This window comes from Lytechinus variegatus, chromosome 2 (assembly GCF_018143015.1).
Source record: "Lytechinus variegatus isolate NC3 chromosome 2, Lvar_3.0, whole genome shotgun sequence".
In the NCBI taxonomy this organism is placed as follows: domain Eukaryota; kingdom Metazoa; phylum Echinodermata; class Echinoidea; order Temnopleuroida; family Toxopneustidae; genus Lytechinus; species Lytechinus variegatus.
The window spans coordinates 59028555-59047453 of NC_054741.1; the positions used below are offsets into that span (position 1 = coordinate 59028555).

The window sequence follows — 18899 nt, forward strand, 5'->3', positions numbered from 1 at the left end:
GGCCACCATACGAGAACACTCCTGAGACACAGGCCTACAGACAATTTAATATTATTTCACTCGATCATTATGAAATGGCGTGTCCCTGGGGAGTGTTTATAAAGTGTTAATAATCAAAGTGGCAGTTGTGAAAGAATCATTCCTGTATATAAAGCGTCAAGAGGACCGACGGCTTAAGGTCATCTCCGAGGGAAATGGTAATGAGGATACAATGCCTTATTAATATAAATTGTGTGTGTGTGTTGTTAAAAACTTTTCAACAGGATTGAAAATAAGAAGACACATACACAAAAACAATATGAGTGATGATCTTCAGGCAGTAGTATTCGACTATTTTCAATTAAAGGGCTATTCCAGGCTGAAAATAATATGATTTGAACAGATAAAAAGTCAAACAGACAAACACTGAAAATTTCATAAAATCTGAAAAAGAATAACAGACATGACAAAGTTATGATATTACACAAAGATTTGCATTATTTCGGAGAAATAAACAGTTCTTTGAATGTCTCCATGAATTTTCAGCTAGCAAACTGATATGTCATATCCCACTTGTTCTTTTGTATTTTGTCATGAAGTCATGTTTATTCAAATTTTGTCCTTTTTCATAAAAATATTGCTGAACAATAACTTCGTTATTTGCTATCAGATTTTGATAACATTTTTAGTACTTTGCTCGGTGAATTTAGCTATTTCAGTTAGATAAATATTTAGGTTAAACTTTGTAATTCCGAAGGTTCAATATTCCATGTATTCCGACGATAAGTTATTCTTATTCTTAATTCCGAACAAAACACGTAAATTGCTTAAACGTGTACATCGATGCTCGTTAACATCTGTGGCGCTATCCCGAAGGTTCATTAATCTGACAAAAAAATAGGGTTCGTCAATGGCGTAGCGTGGGTCACGGCATGGGGGGGGGGGGGGCGCGGGCGGGCACCAGCAAAAAAAAGTAAGTCACTTAGTGAGCTCGCGAAGCGCGCTCAGTTGCCAGGTATTCTGACATTTGAAGAACAGTGCCATTAAACGGATATCATCTCACTGATCACATAATGCGAGCTGAATTTTTGTTATATTAGACCTCAAAAGGGACATTATAAGCAATTTTTTTTTGTAATCATGATACGTACCTATTTCTCAAAACAAACAAGGCGAGCGCGATGCTCGGGCTGATTTTATATATATATATTGACCCCAAATAGGGATATTTCAACGACTATTTGTTAAGGAATCCGTTTAGAACATAGTCATCTAATTCGAGTGCCAAGCGCTTGCTGATTTTGTTAGAATTACATCTAAGCATATGAAGCACTTTTTGTAGTCATTGTAATCATGATTATCATACACATCTCACTGATCAAATATTGCAAGCGCGAAGCGCGATCTGAAAATTTAAGAATTTCAGACCTGAAGAGGGGCATTCTAGGGAATGTTTGCAGGAATTCACTTACGTATTTCACAAACCAAATGATGCGAACGCATAGTGCGAGCTGAAAATATTTGACATTCCGATCAGAAAAATTTGCATTATGGACTGATTCATGCGAACGTAAGCAATGACAAAAAATGTTTTATATCAGGACCTTTAAATGGGGCAATCACTTTAAGTAGTCATGAAAAAGCATATGTCACTACATAAAACAATAATAAATCGAAGTGCGAGGCAATAAATTTGGTATATATTGACCTGAAAACGGGAGGTTTTAGTATACAGGGTTATATATCTCGTTAAACCGACAAAGCTAGCACCAGGAACAATGAAGACATAGGCCCTGAGCAAATTATATCATAAAGTTATCGCAAAAAAATATTTCTTATGTTATAAAGCATAATTGAAATATAAAATAACATTATAATGAACGATAATTTCTTCTTTCCCATTAAGTTTCTCTTCCTTTCTCCCTCTTTCTCTCATTTCCCCCGCCTTTTTTCCGCCAGTCGATGGGGGGGGGGGGGGGGGGGCACGTGGGGTTCGTTATTCTGAAGGTACCGTTGATCGTATACTAAAAGTTTCAGCTCGTTTAATTCGCGCTCGGGTTTAATTATTCTTTAGTTGAATTACACATCGTTTTCATGATTTCAAGAACGGCGCAAAATATTTCATTTCTTATTAAAACATAAAAAAAGCGTTCGAATAGCGCTCGCAACATCTCGCGAGAATGCCCTTTTAACAGTAGTACTTACATGACTTAATTTGCCCTATAATAAAAAAAATCGAGTTTTAGAACTTCAGATTTGACACCTTTTTTCCGAACCGCGTGGAAAGCCGAAAATAATTATATCCTATGATCATTATCAGAAATTACTTCGAAAAGGCTTTGCTCAATTTGATTATTACAAAACGCACAAAGACTTCACGAAGATAATAATCTCATTGTTAAAATATCACAAAAAGGCCCATTTTGACATATAAGATTTTTTGGGGGCTTGACCCCCCCACGAAAATACGTTCCGTCGCTCGTTACCATTGAATAGCAACGGTGTCCAACTTTCTACCCCACCCCACCCCCTCCACCACGCTTGCCCTTCCGGTTACCCCGGCATCGCCACAGATCATTTCATTTTTCGGACCAACGAACCTTCGGAATTACAAACTTTCGGAATCACGAACTTTCGGAATAACGAATGTAACCTTTATTTTCAGCCGGAGTACCCCTTTAATAAATAACCAGTAAGGGGGGGGGGCACTAATTCGTCCCTGTTTTCACGAAGTGACGGATGTACGCGCAACTTTTTAAAAGCCAGTTGTGAGTAAATCGCTTGCAAAGGTTTAGACCTCAATCTCGACCTCTTTAATGTATGCAGGGTGAATAAATATCATATTTTCGTAGAGAGCATATTCTAGACAATCTTCGATTCCAATCATTTGCATTTTCCTTTAGTATTTACGAAGATAATGAGCTATAAACAGAACCATATTTTCGTGAAAAAAAAATTTTACGGGACACGCTTAGATTTATTTTCACGAAGTGACGGATAGTGCTGCGCGCGCATAACCGTCACTTCGTGAAAACCCGAAATTCAAGGACGCGCTTCAATTTTGTTTTTACGAAGTGACGGGAAGAGGTTCCGCCTTAGTCCCACGTATAGCCTAGTGGATGCAATTCCATACTTATGTTTTAGATATACACAAACTCTTTATTTCCTATTGCAAACAAAATTAATCCTAAATGTAAGATTAATAGGGCCTGCAGCTTCCGCTAATAAGTACAAAAAATTACTTCTAATACTGTTTTCTTTTTTTTCACGTAATAAAAGGGAAGCCCAATAGACACACGTTTTAAATTCTTAGGCCTATTTTATTTCAATATCATATTCATTTTTGATAGATGAACAATGAAATTCGAAAGCTTTGTATAACAGGTCATGAAAAATGTGACTACAATGTAGTCGAATTGTCTTTTGTTCTTGTTAATTTATAAAGAGTTTAATTATACCCTTTGTGTGCTCTGACTCCGTTTGGAAATTGAAAATTCAACATTATAAACTTTTGTTAGTCTATTAACCTCCCTACCCCCTTCATAAAATGAAATCCCGATTGATCAATGTCTCTTAAATGTTGTGTATTAATTCTTTGTTAAGGCCGAGTTAGTAATTCAACATTATTCTTTGAGACTAATAACTCGAAAATTGTAGTCAACTAAATGTGGACCTAACTTGTCAAAGGCAACAAGAATTGGTAAATTATGACTAATTGCTACCCCCCCCCAAAAAAAAGAATTTGTCAAAATAAAGCGAACAAATTTCGAGTTACATATCATTCTCGCCCCCCCCCCCCTCATTCTCTCTCTACTCCGTTTTTCCTTTATCACAATGGTCATGTATTCTCTCCTGAAAATCCTATTAAAATATCTTTTCATGCAAAATGAGAGTTATGTCATAAATCATTGAAAATACTAACGATATAAAATAAATTCTTCAAAGTTAGCAATGTGAATAAATTTAGAAGAACACTTTTAATTCTATAACATATAAAATCATAGCAGCAAGTGACAAATAGAAAATTAAAATGTAACATTTTTTTCATATCAATCATTTCGATAACATGATAAAGGTATGCTTAATAAATTCATTAAAGTATCATCTCCATACAATGTTAACAATGGAAATATATTTTTGACAAAATTTTAAATTCAATAATATATAGGACCATAATCGCTAGTGACAAACACATCAACATTCATAATTATTAAAATTAATTTAATATTGCACTGTGAAAGGTATAGGAAATGAACCATCAGGTACACATTGTCAGAATTTTGTCATTTTATACATTTCATAAAACTTTAATATACCGTTATGCAACAATGTATTTATTTGTATATCATACCTTGCTAAACACAATCAGTATAATCCTAGTCTGGGAATGCCACATTTAGAAATACAGAATTGCTATCAAGTACCAAATTCTACATTCAAAACATTCCAATGACAAATTAATAAACTTTCAATTACAAGATTACTGGAAAATAATTAATGCTAGTGGTGCAGGAAAGTTGTATTCTCTAATGTATATTTGTATTAACATACACATATACAAGTATAATGGCCTATTTCTTTTCCATCAAAATAGAAGTAACATAGTCAACATTACTTGTTACATTCACTACTCTTTGGAATTTTTTAATGAAAAGAATGTCATAATTAAATCAATTGCCTTGAGAGTTATTTCATGTTTTTACACACTGTCAAGGACTAAAAAGTCCAATAGAACAAAAAGCTTATCTTTACCGAAGGAAACATGCAAACATTTGAATAAACAATTATAAACTATGATGGTCAAAGAAAGAAATATAATTTTAAATCAATAATTTAACGTCATATCAAACAGGATAATTTTTTTACAAATTTATAATCAAAATCCCAAACGACAGCGACAAAAGCAAAAAAAAATGCAAGGATAAAAAATACGAATGACTAAGTAGATTTGTATTTTTTCCATCATTCTCAAGTCATTGGCTAAATAACATTCATCAATACAATTTCCAATCAAACACTTATTTTTTAATTGCAAATTATTGTCAGAGTCCAAAACAGGAACATATATTAAAATACACCTTAGTTTCTTCCAAATCTGAAAACTTTACAAAAAATCGTCTTCATGGTTTTAGAAAATAACATCTTTGATCTAGTGGGATTAAAAAAAAGAGTAAAATTCTTACTACAAATAGACAGAAAAACATGTGCTGCAGTGTATCTGCAGACAGAAAAACATGTGCTGCAGCTAAACATAATCATGTATTACTTCTTTCGTGAATAACAAAATCTAACAGTTGGATTTTCTGGAATAAAATTACGACACATCAACTGCATGAACCAGGTGTGTGAGCGATGACAAATAAAGACCTGAAAATTCTGTAGAGTTGGGGGATTAAATTGAATGAGATCTCAAACTATTGTACAGAAATGGGGGATATCAAGCTTGAAATAAAAAGCAAAAAATAACTAAAATCAGCTTAAGAATTCTCACACCCCTGATAAACCAATAAAACATTACCTCATGGAAGAGGGGGGGGGGGGGGTGTCTGTATTAATACATTTGGCTTTTGAAAATGAATTTACAAAAACCTAATATGATTTTCACCCCTACATCCTTACTAGTAATATATCATGCAGCTATCGAGTTTCACAATGCATGTCAGTCTAAATTGTATGATTGTTATTAAAGAATATGTAGTATTAACACAATTCATTTAAGCACAATACAGCTAATAACATTCAGTTTTATTTTAAATGTAGAAATATGCAGTATTTCTGTTTTTTAGATAGCACCAAGCAAAATGAAAACATGCGAATCAAATGAATGAAAAAGGGTAATTATTCTGCATCCATATGTGGACGATGTGTATAAGCAATTTTAACATGTAAGTATAGAAGATAAGTGACTATTCTGAACTTTATATTTGACTGTATATATAAAATATTTTTAAAGGAGTTCATAATCATATCACTATAAGAGCAGAGACTTATAGTTCAAGCAGTATAGTTTCTTTATATAATACACTGCTCTAAAAATGAAACCAGATTTGAAAGTCCTATCATAATTAAAACTAAACTTATGTTGAAGTCAAAATCTCAAGAAAATTAAAATTGATATCAGTTACCCAGTTGGAAAAAGAAAAAGTTAGATGAGAGCACTGAACCTGAAAGGCCACGAGGTAGAGCCAACTCCTTCACATTTTCACAAGTGTAGACAGAGTTTCATCATTAGAATTGCAGTCAGAGTTCTCAGAAGATGTTTCTAGTTTGGTTACTTCAATAGTTCAAAACCAGGGCACACTATAAAAATCCAGTCACTACCAAATCCACTGTCATGTCACCAAATCAGATCATATCTGCGATGTTCAGGGAATCATCAATGACACATCTGACAAGCGTGTCGGCCCCTGGATCTAACCTATGTGTGTGGAATGAAATAATGTACAAATTATCTGTTTGTTTTCAAAGTTTTTTGTCAATCCAATATCAAGTTTGTAGAATAGATAGCAGACTCAATATTTTAAATTACCCTTACCAAACATAAACCTCCCCAGTCAGTATGGTACAAGAATATACTTTATACACTCTATTTACCAATGATAATTTAAGCAAATATTTCAATTAGATGTTTCCAATTTATAAGAAAGTTTCAGCTGAAAATATGATCACATGTCAAATTTGTAATGCTCTAGGGCAGTACACCAAGCATCTGTTAAAATGAGAATGTTCTTTTACAACTTAGAAATACATGTATATCTGCTAAATTATAACGTATTCCAAAATTAATATTTTCTGATTATAACTTTGAATCAACATAGTTTTATAGCTTCATTGTTTACCAGATTTGCAATTGAAATTAATTTTGGTAGTGAGTGAAAATCAATGAATTGCTTATACTGACAGGATGTCATGTGAGTTTATAACACTATGAAAATTCTCACCTGGAATTGTATCTGACCATCAGCAACAAGTGTACCAGTTCCAGGACTTCTCTCATTTGTTCTCTGAAACATCACTTATTGTATATACTGCATCTGAAAAAAATGAAAATATCTTCATCATCATGATTATGATCAAATCCGAGGTGCAGTTATTTATGTAGATTCTTTCAGTTTCTGTAAAACGTTATAGAGATAAGGGCGAGGAAGTGGCCACCAAACAACAAAGTATAAAGCTCTATCTACATTAGATGTAGACTGAGTCTGGACTTGAGATTATTTAAAACATAAATCCCCAGTAATCTTCAGTTTAACTAACTAAGGACTCAACTTATTTGCCCACACAGGTTGGCCACTAACTTTACCAAATTAATTCATGATCTCAGCATTCATATTGTTATTTATAGACCCCCCCCCCGGGTGGGGGGGGTATCTTTCCATTACATATTTTTTAAAGTATGTAATTACATGATGAGTTCACTATAGCAAAGCAGATAATAAAATCTATGTATTCATTTGTGATTTTTTTATGGAAATTTATTGCAAATACTATTCATATGGCCTGGGAACTTGTGAAGACAAGTTAGAACTTAACGAGTATGAGTTAACACAATGGCAATGCATGTAAATTAGACTAGATCTAGCTAGGCTAGGCCTAAACTTTTGCACCTATATACGATTATTTCACCAAATCCTCAGCCTTCATTAAATCTATTTAGTCTTGATAAATGTTATAAAATATTCTAACCCTCATGGTTTGACTGAATTTACATTCAAGTTCGATTGAGTGATAAAGTACACGCAATACTCAGTTCAATTTTCACTGACACGAAAATAAATATGTGGGGCAATGTATGTAGAGATAGGACGTTATTTTAAGGATTTTTGCTATCAGAGACGTTTAAAAAGGGTTGAAATCACTCGAAATGACTTTAAAGGCTGCATTACATTTATTTCCTTTCCTACATTTACAAAAAACTCACCATTTCATGGTCTTCGGCTGTTCCAAACTGTAAATATTTGCCTTCCGTCACTTCGTGAAAAAACTCTTGAGTGCAAAGCGTATTCGTTTGTTTTCACGTAATTATGACGGCTGCTTATCCGTCACTTCGTGAAAACAAGAAATCCTTTTACCCGGTATTTTATTGAATGTCATGTCGTCATAGCAACGTAATTAGACATTATTGTGATCTGAAACTTTTTGAGGTTCAAGATATAAGTCATAGATGTCCAAAAATGCAAAAAACTCAAAATTGAAAAAAGTGAAAATTTTCCTCTTATCCGTCACTTCGTGAAAACAGGGACGAATTGTGACAACGGCAGCAAAACCCCCGACAAGACCATCCTGTCTTATCAAAATCAGGATGGGGCGAACTCATGGTCGCAATTACAGAATTGCGGCATTATAACGTTAGTAGACAACAAGACCCTTTTCCTTCAAAGGGGCAAATCAAAAGCTTGTAACTAACATTTTTGATGAGTAGATAACAAAATGAGGAAATGATTAATTTGATGAAAAAATAAACGGATTAATAAATTGATTAATACCTACGTATTAAAATGAATAACAATGGATGAAACAATGAGTAATTGAATGGACAGTTAAAGAAAATAAAGTAGTCAAAACAGGATTAGGTAGTAAATAAAAGAAGAAAAGACGTGTAAATAACGTAAACACAAAGCTTCGTGATCGAGTACATCGATGCGAGCAAAAGCTAGGCTCACTGCGCTGCACTCAGCGCAGTGCCCACTGGCTTTTTGTTTACAAACATCGGGAATTGTGATGTCATATCAATGTGCGCGCACGCGACTACTTCGAGACCATAGAGATGTATATTATTGACGTCATGCCACCAAGCCGATGAAAAGTTTGTTAAACCTTTGTTATAAGCTATAGTTACAGTCTACCTTCACGCGTATTTTGACGTCACCTGATGAAAAGTTTACTGACCTTTTGTTTGTTACAAACAACTGTTGAAAGCTACGTTGACGTCACACACAACACACACCCACGCGCATGATTTGACGGCACGCGTGCAAATTTGCATAAATAATGTGGAAATCGATATGCATATCGATCGAGCGCGCTAGCTCGATGTTCATTCGGTTTTGGACATTTTGGATAAAATAGTGTGCACGAAGGTTCTTCTGCAACTGAGTGAAAGTAGGCCTGCACTAACCCAATCAAGTCTAGATCTACGCTAAAATAAACTAGAGATTCGACTTACACCCGTTTAAGTTCAGAATATATTGTCTTGATAAAGATTTTCACCCCTTTGTCTTGAAGCCAGGCAACAAAGGACGTCTTGCGTTTCAACAACGATAACGTCAACGACGGTCGACGTCAACGGAACTTAACCTTGGCTTGGCCTTGGGCCTAGTAGAGATACGGTGTCGGTGATCAGCTCCTCTGCCTCTGAATTTTCGAATTGTGATTGAGATGTGAGTAGCTAGTTAGGCATAGCCTTAAGTTCTGGAGGTCTAAGTTCTAAGAAAGAAACCTATCTAAAAGACTAAATATAGATCTACCGCCTAGACCCGGTAGATCTCTAGCCTAGGCCTAGAACTAGAACTAGAAGTCTAACGCTATACTAGTCTAGTCTAGATCTAGACTGTCTGAAGACGTGTCGGGGTCCCCCGGGCAAGATCTAGACTAGATCTAGAGTCTGGGCAAGTCCAAGAATTCGCGCGCGTTACGTATGGGACATTTCAGAGGCTTTAATGACCTGAAAAATAGTGTTAAATGACTTTGATTAGATTGAATACCCTCATGATGTTAGACATCTAGCAGAAGAATAATCATGCAAAAAATGGTGACATATGACTTCGACCTTGACCTTTTAGTTTTAGAGGGAAAAGATGTGCCGTTACGTATGGGACGCAGAAAAAAGACAATTTTTCAAACATTTTTTTTCAAGTTGAGAATTCTCTAAAAGTATTTCATTTGACAACTTGTAACTTAGTGTGATAGAAGTCACAATACTATAGTATATCTAAGGCAAGTTTCATGTCATATGCCAAATACTTCTAATTACAGACTCTAATTAAACAAATTAATGACATGTTACGTATGGGACAGTTACGTATGGGACATTTTGTCCCCATGGAGAACGTCCACAATTTTCCCTATAATTCAAATAATTGAAATAATTAAAAATATAGAAATAAAAGAGTGTCATTCTTTTACAATGTTCTATTGAGACATATTTGAAATGAATGAAAAGGAAATTGGTCATTTCAACATTTTTTTTCTTGCTTTTCATGGTTTCATGAATTTCTTATGTATTTCTATTGTTTTTTATTTTTTTCATATTTTTCAATTTTCACAATTTTTTTGCTTCAATAGTTTTCATTAATCAGTATTCATAACAAATTAGTCTTTAAAAACCAAAGAAAAGGTAAATAATCACTTTGTACACAAATCTCCCAATTGACATTTTGTGTAAATGTCCCATACGTAACAATTTTTTAATTAACTCTTAATTAAAAAGTAAACTCTATTTTTGAAACTTTTTGTGGTATAAACATTTTCATACTCAATAAATTAGAACTTCCCAGAGATGCAACAATTCAAGTATTGTATTATGAGAAATAACTTAAAAAAAAATCCTCAAAATGTTACGTATGGGACATTCCATCCTTGGACAAGACCTAATTTGCATAATTAATTAGATGACACCACTTTTTTCCCCTCAAAAGTAGTAAGATGTTAGGGGGTCCATGTCCCACCTATGATTAAATCTCAGAAGTTTCGTTTTTATTTTCTATGAGTTTTTATAATTGTCCCATACGTAACGCCCATTTTAACAATTATGCAAATTAGGTGCCCCAAATTAGCATAAATATACATATTATCAAATTTTTCTTAATGAAATTTGAAAATTCAACATTTGGGCTTTCTTACCCCACCAAAGATAACTTCTTAAATTAAAGACGAAATTTTGCCTTCTGGGGTGACCATTTCTTGGACTTGCCCGTCTACATTATGTCATAATTTATAAAGGTTTCTTCTTAAAATCTTAGAACTTAGATCTTTCTAAAAATTCTACTACCGGTAGGCCTACCGGTAATTATTAGTAGGCCTAGCCTAGGACCTACGTCACCTAGTCCAGGACCAGGGGCCCGTTGCATAAAACTTTTTACATGAGAAAACTCAGGTTGTTTTTACCCGAGTTTTTTTCGCTGTGTTAAAGTCAATGGCAGAAATCAGACTAACCTTAGTTTTCAGTTTTCTCAGGTAAAGTTTTAGGCCTATGCAACAGGCCCCATAACTAGATTCCTAGACTAATTCAACTTGGATCTAGATCTACCCTAGCGGGGCCTAGATCTAAATTTACACAGACAAGAATAAAGATTATTACTTGCCTTGGGCAAGTCGATACCGACCGCCAACACCTTAGTCCCCTCGTCTAGATCTAGTCTGCAGGCACATTCACAGACCCTAATGCCTAGATTAACATTTCAGTGGAATAATTAATATATTCTAAAGAGCTATACGGTAGGCCTAGTATAGTCTTTAGGATGGGGGGTCGGGTGTCCGGACACTTTATATTTTTGAAGCCTCCTTTTTCGTCTTTGGATTACACTAAAAATATGAATTCAATACTTGTAATCATCTTCTATTAATTATGTTCTTTATAATATTTCCTAACATTTTGTACTAAAAATTTATGAAAATTCGTTGGTAAATCTTTCTAAATGATTTTCTAAAATTGATCGTCCAGACACACAGACACAACAACTGGGTATATAGATCTATCTAACAATGCAAAAGAGGATGACACTTTTTGCATATCTCTGTCAGGTCGAAACCTTCAATTTTCCTCCAAGAAATTATGTTGAAAACTATGCATAAGAAAGTTAATTAATGTATTACGGTACATGAATTAACTTACAAGTATGAATAAATTACCGCTAAATGAGCAGTACCGGTAATTTATACATTACGGTACTTGTAAATCAGCATTTTAATGGATTTCATTGTAAACAATCCCATAGGGCACATCCGACCCTGCGGCCCATGCCCCCCCCCCCCCGAGAGACAGGAGAAATATTTGTAAGGGAAATATATGTCGTTCATACTCAAGCGAGGACCCTATTTTCTTTTTCTTTTTGGCATTTGCTTTTCAAATATTTCGTGGAACGAAATGGCATCTACTTTGCTCACACATAGGTCGTGGGGTAGACTGGGCAGGACACAATTTGTCCATGTATCGGAAACGGTTGTCATGGTAATGGCGTCAGGGTTGGGGTATCTTCAGTGATAGTTATATATATTTTTTTTAATTGCCAATTTTTCCTGACATACATCATATTTTATTGAGGGCTTCTTAATTTCTTTCTCTACAAAATTCTCCTCTTGGATAATCCTGGATCCGCCCCTAATCATATACGGTATTGAAGTATTGAAAATCACAACTTGATGCCAAAACATGTTAATTTATGTAATTGAGTAGCAGTATAGAATAACCAGGTATCACAATGCATCAAGAAGAGCAAAACATTTTGCATGCTTTTGTCAGGTCAATAACTTCATTTTCTTCACAGACTATTGAAAAACGAATTCCCGTGTAAAAATATGTGAATTTATCTAAATGAGCAGATAATCAACATGTATATTATTGTGAATTTCACTGATATGCAATCTATGAAACAATTTAAGCTTTCTAGGACGAGGTTTAAGAGGTTATCTTCTCAAACCATGCATGATCAGGAAACTAAAAGAACTTAAAATGTCCCATGAACAGGATGGGTAGGCGTGAGGAAGAACCCATTTTGATCTCGCTCGTACAGAGTAATTGTCAATCATTTCACCTCTAAATATGTATCAATTAATGTCCTTTCAAATGGGAACAGGTTATACAAGTCATTACCATATTTTTACGTAGAAGCAGATACTTGTACCAGAATACCTTTTATCACCTTGATGATGTTGTTGAGAATGATTGCGATGCACTTAATACTTCATTCAATGTGCGTTGTTGAAACATATGACAACACAATCCTCATACATACCATGATTTGCATGTACATGTGTATGAAATCTTGCTAAAATTTGCCTAAATTGAAATTCACAGTCGAGTCCCAATCCCAGTCTTATCCTAACAAAATACAACTCATATTGGCTAAATATTAAGGCTACAAGACCTACATGTATAGAACCACAGCAAAAATTCACGGACATAAAAAACAAAGTTAGAAATATCTTTGATTCTCATTTTCCCCATCTCTCTCTCTTTAATTAGTGTCTACGGCCTTTAAAAAAAGACAAGTGGAATGCCTCTGGCGGTCTCACCTGCATCACGCGATTCAATAAAGCAGCAGCACTGACTTTGAAAACTACTATAAAATAATTATTCACAAAAACACCAATCATATAATGATAAATAAATTACTATGTTCATTGACATTTGACCTTGATCATGTGACCTAAAACTTGTCAGCGATACTTGATTACCCCTATATCCACAATTTATGCACTATATGTATAAACTTTGTAAGTTATGACAATAATCTAATAATTACCTCTGAAATGGCCAAAGTTCAATGACCTTAAATGACCTTTGACATAGATCATGTGACCTGAAACTCGCACAGGAATTTTAGTGATTCTTGATTACTCTTATATCCAAGTTTCATGACTCAGATCCATAAGCTTTCAAAGTTATGATGGTATTTCAACAGATACCCCCATTATGGCTAAACTTCATTAACCTTTAACCTTGGTCATGTGACCTGAAGTGCGCACAGGATGTTCAGTGATACTTAATTACTCTTATGTCCAAGTTTAATGAACTAGGCAAATATACTTTCAAAGTTATGATGGTAATTCAACAAATACCCCCAATTTGGACAAAGTTCATTTATCCTAAATGACCTTTGACCTTCATCATGTGATCTGAAACTTGCACAGGATGTTCAGTTATACTTGATTACTGTTATGTCCAAGTTTCATGAATAAGATTCATAAACTTTTAAAGTTATGATGGTAATTCAACAGATTTGGCCAAAGTTCATTGACCCTATCACCTTGACCTTGGTCATGTGACATGAAACCCATGCAGGATAATTAGTAATACTTGATTTATCTTTTGTCCAAGTTTCATGAACTAGGTCCATATATTTTTTTAAGTTATGAAGACATTTCAAAAGCTTAACCTTCGGTTAAGATTTTGATGTTGATTCCCCAACATGGTCTAAGTTCATTGACCCTAAATGACCTTTTACCTGGTCATGTGACTCAAAACTCAGGCAGGATGTTCAGTAATACGTGATTAATCTTATGGCCAAGTTTCATGAACTATATACTTTCTAAGTTTTGCTGTCATTTCAAAAACTTAATCTTCGGTTAAGATTTGGTGTTGACGCCGCCGCCGTCGGAAAAGCGGCGCCTATATTCTCACTCTGCTATAGTCTCACTCTGCTATGCAGGTGAGACAAAAAAGAAATCAGAAATATCATCTTTGATTCTCATTTTCCCTCTCTTTTAATTAGTGTCTACGGCCAACTTGGTAACAAGTCATCATGTCTGAACGAAAAGCCGTGATCAAGAATGCTGATATGCCTGAGGACATGCAACAGGACGCAGTGGACTGCGCTACCCAAGCTCTCGAGAAGTTCAACATCGAGAAGGACATCGCAGCCTACATCAAGAAGGAGTTCGACAAGAAATACAACCCAACCTGGCATTGCATTGTGGGTCGCAACTTTGGCAGCTACGTCACGCACGAGACAAAGCATTTCATCTACTTCTATCTGGGACAAGTCGCTGTGCTTCTTTTCAAATCTGGATGATGGAAAGTTACAATGAAGAAATTTTGATGTTTTAAACGTTAAATCATCTTTCGTGATGACGTAAAGAATGAATGAAAATAGCGTTCTTAGAAGTTACTTGTTTTATTCGTGAGTTGAGTTTTAAGGTAATCTTTTGTTTGTTTTTGATGTGAGATAACTTATGTGGATCTCTAGAGCAGAATATGATGAAGATTTGATAAAAAACATCTCACTTGACCGCTCAATATGGAATGTTTATATCTCTATTTCAAAGTGATGCAGTATGTTTTGATTAATCATTTGCACGTTGCATATTAATTTGTATATGAACCAATATTCAGCCTATATCCAACTAAATTAAGTTTCTTGTGTTTTTGACACACAAATAAATTACGCATGATTCTACATCCCATATTTTCTTTCATTCACATCATCTTATTTCAGGCCCCCCCCCCAAAAAAAAATGGCTGATATGCGCTCGTTATCCCGAAGATTCCTTATTCCGAACATTCCAAATTGTTTAACAAGCTGTTTGTTAATCTGGAAAAAAAAACAGTTTGTTAATCCGAACATGTGGGTTCGAATATTAAGCCTTTGGAATATCGAGCTGTAACACTTTTTAAAACTGTAAATTGCAATAGTCTATAAAGCAAGTAATGTTACCGGTCGACTTTCATATTAATTTGAAGTCGAAATATCATTCATTGAGTGAAAATAATCATAATATTTAATTCGATTGCAATCAAATCAGTTATCATTAAATCTGTATGCATCTAAAAAAAAATGAAGTTTGGAAACTATGTATTTTGTTGAAAAGTTACGTTAATATGATTTCGGGAAATTTCACTTTTAGATTCTATTTGTCGATTACTGCTGGTTCATATATTGATAACGATGATGATGATTACCTATGAAAGTTTTTGTTTCCATTATATAAAATGTAGGAATTTAAAGATTCCAAATACCACTTTTGTCATGTTTGCGGCTGGAAATATCGGAATTTGTGCATGTTCATTTGATCATTTCACACTCGTGTGACACCTTCATAGTGGCAAGAACTCCCTGATGGTCTGATATAGATCGTCGCAATGAAAGTAAATTGATACTCACAAAGGTCGAATATATACTTCTAGGAGTTTTATGAAGCCAAAATGTTATGCCTACATCCTAAGTTGATGGCAGTGCATGAATACGATTCATTTGGAAATCTAGAAATCTTCGCAGGTTTAGTTGATCATTTCACAAACATACATGTGCGTATGTCTACGGAAGTTTTACCATTAATGATACTTGGTTTTGAGCAAGATAAATACATCGATATTCATAAATGCCGAATGTGGTTACTATCAGATAGTACTATCTGATAGTAGCTCAATACTGCCCGCCTGCTAGTCACAAACACTATTTATAATTACGTCTCTCATCAATATTAATATCATTAAATGAAATAATCGCTATTCCTTATCGAAGAAGAGTGTCGCTAGTCGTAGTACAGAACACGGTTTGTTAATCATAAGGGTTTATATCATAGCGACCCCTTGTCTAAAATTTTGATTATTGAATTCTGTGAATAATAAACATTTTGATTTCATAAATAGTGATGCCCTTTCTGTTTTATGACGTATGGGGACCTTTTTTGAATAGTGGTCCTTGAAACACAAGTCATTATGACTAGCGGCTCTTATGAAAATCAGTCATTTTGATCAGCGGAACTGTCCCTATAAAATGTATTTGATGTGCATCAAAAAGGAGAGCTAAAATGCATCATAGAGGCTTTACAAAAGCAAGGTCCGTGAATCGACTGATAAGCGTTTCGTAAAAAGGAATCGTCAGGTGTGTTTAATCCGTCAGTTACCGTATATACATGTTGTAGCATTGCTTCTCAGCCAGTCTGTTGATGAACGATCCCCAGATTATATTGGCCCACCGTAAACCTCTAAATCATGGCGATATCAACATTCACATTATCAATACCACGGGCGGATCCGGGATTTTCAGAAGGGGAGGGGTCACGTTTTCCTGAGGAAAAAATTAACAAGAAAAACAAAAGGGGGTTAAAAAATTATGAATATTTCGTCCACGAAAATATTTTACAAGAAAAAAAAGTCTTCACTTAAAAAAAAGAGGGGGGGGGGGTAGGGCACACTTCTGTTTTAACGGCATTTGCATTGCAAATTTTAATTGTGCCTCTCAAGGGGGAGGGGTATTCTGGATCCGCCAGTGATCAATGCAAACGTCTTGCGATCTGACCATTACAACACTGCGGTCTGATTGGCTGAAAGTTAGATTGGCCCTCTAATTTGAATGACATGGCCAAGTGAATTATAGTAGACTGTTATATCATTATCGCCCTTGTGATCAATCCTTGATTGTTCCGGGAGCAATGGAACACACTAGAACTCTGACGTCATATCTCTTCTCATTCAGTTCCAAATCGGATTGCCAGGAGTGCGGAGTAGACGCTTTTCAAATTGATGTGGTTTTGAGCTGATGTTTGCTTGCACGATAAGGGGGTAAATTCATGTAATAATTGTCTGAAATGTTATATTTGATTGTATTCTTATGCGGCAATTTTTTTGCTTGATTTGGTTGAATTTTGGAATTTTTAAATGAAAAATTGTTCAGTTATTTTGCCAAGGTGTGGCGCCATGAAATAATTAAAATGTGTTTTTCTTATTTACATACATTAATTAAGAGGACTGTGATTATTTTTTATGCATGATGGTGTTTAAGCATGTTAAGACAACATTGTAAACAATTCGATCAAACAAACAAAATCATTCCCGACCTTAGAAGTCAAAGAATAAAAGACGAGATATCTTTCTAAATTTTAAACGATCATATTGTAGTATTGCTTGAGAAAAATATTTATAATAAGATTTTTAAAGATAAGGGGCCCGTTTCATACAATTTTTGACTTGCAACTCTAACAACTCTCATATCTATTGCAAATTTTGTTATCGCAGTTGCAATGGCCACTGTGAAATCGCACGATTCAAGCAGCACTCTGAATTAAGTACCCGTGGGAGTCGAATAAATTTGTATTTGTATCATTATTTTCTGTAAAAAATAAAGTTTTGAAGTGATAACCTGACCAAGAATTTTTACCATGAGGACAAATAGAACATTAAGAAAATATCAAAAACTCTCGTTCATAATTTTGGAATCATGACTGACTATTGATGTGATGCGCATTATGATCTTACAGTTACCTTCAGGTGCGGATCCAGGATTTTCCAGGGGGAGGGGGGGGGGGCATTTTCCCGAGGAAAAAAAGGGGTCCTCACTTTCAAAGGGGCGGGGGGGGGGCACAGTTGTGTTTTAACGGCATTTTTACAATACGAATTTTAATGGTGCCTCTCAAGGGGGCCCGAGCCGTCTGTGCCCACCCCCGTGGATCCGCCAGGTGTTACCCCTAGCTATATATAACAAAAGTATTCTAACATGCATATATACACATAACGTAATGAAGATAACTGACTGAGGAAGAGAGAGTTTACTGAACGGAGGAAAGTGAGAGACATAAGGAGGAAGGGGGGGGGGGGGGAGGAAAGAACAAAAAAAAAGAAAGAGAGAGAGAGAGAGGAGAGAAAGGTGGAGAAAAGGAATGGAGGAGAATCATAACATGATCAAGTAAAAAACAAACAGAACAAACCCAATTTGTGAAAAAGGGTTGTTTTCCGTTATTATGATAATGACATAAAACGTGTATTCAGGGGCCCATTTTTAGAAGACTTACAAACTACTGTACTATAGTAACTGTGCTACTACAACCCTACTACAACTAATACTAGTATTGTGATTTACTGCTAAAGGCAAAGTTATATATGTGTAGTTGTAACTCTTTATGAAATAGTCCTCTCACACTGTCACAAAAAATTGTGCACTCTTCAAGATTCTCCCCCCCCCCCGCTCCAAAAACAAAGAAGATGTTCGGGGCGCCTGAGACCGTTCATCCCACCCCTTTGTTTTGCTTCTTAATTGCCCACATCACCACTGCCCTTTCCTTACCCCTCAATCCTGGATCCACCCTATAGACATGATAGAAGTGTTTCAGGTTGCACGGGTCTAATCACAACTGGCAGGCCATAGATATTCATTCGAGCCATCACATTGCTCAAATTTTAAATTTGATATTGTTGATTGACAAAAATGAATGAATATGACTAACAATCTAACACTGATTCGAGGGAGGATACCTACTGAACT

At 35.1% G+C, this 18899-nt stretch overlaps 1 protein-coding gene and 1 long non-coding RNA gene across 2 annotated transcripts; one reads left to right on the top strand and one right to left on the bottom strand.

Annotated features, from left to right (window-relative positions):
- Positions 1–5227: 5227 nt before the first annotated feature.
- Positions 5228–7996, bottom strand: LOC121409534. The gene is made up of 3 exons (XR_005969173.1): positions 7901–7996; positions 6921–7013; positions 5228–6397 (listed from the first exon to the last, which is right to left on the bottom strand). It is a non-coding gene; the product is annotated as an uncharacterized LOC121409534 (long non-coding RNA).
- Positions 7997–14441: 6445 nt separating this feature from the next.
- LOC121408495 (dynein light chain LC6, flagellar outer arm) lies at positions 14442–16757 on the top strand. Its single transcript, XM_041599975.1, has one exon. The coding sequence runs from the start codon at positions 14442–14444 to the stop codon at positions 14709–14711; it is 270 nt and encodes an 89-aa protein (XP_041455909.1). The 3' UTR covers positions 14712–16757.
- The last annotated feature ends 2142 nt before the right edge of the window (positions 16758–18899 follow it).

Bases quoted from the DNA above. Each gene is read 5' to 3' on its own strand.
- LOC121408495 (XM_041599975.1), top strand. From the start codon at position 14,442: ATGTCTGAACGAAAAGCCGTGATCAAGAATGCTGATATGCCTGAGGAC.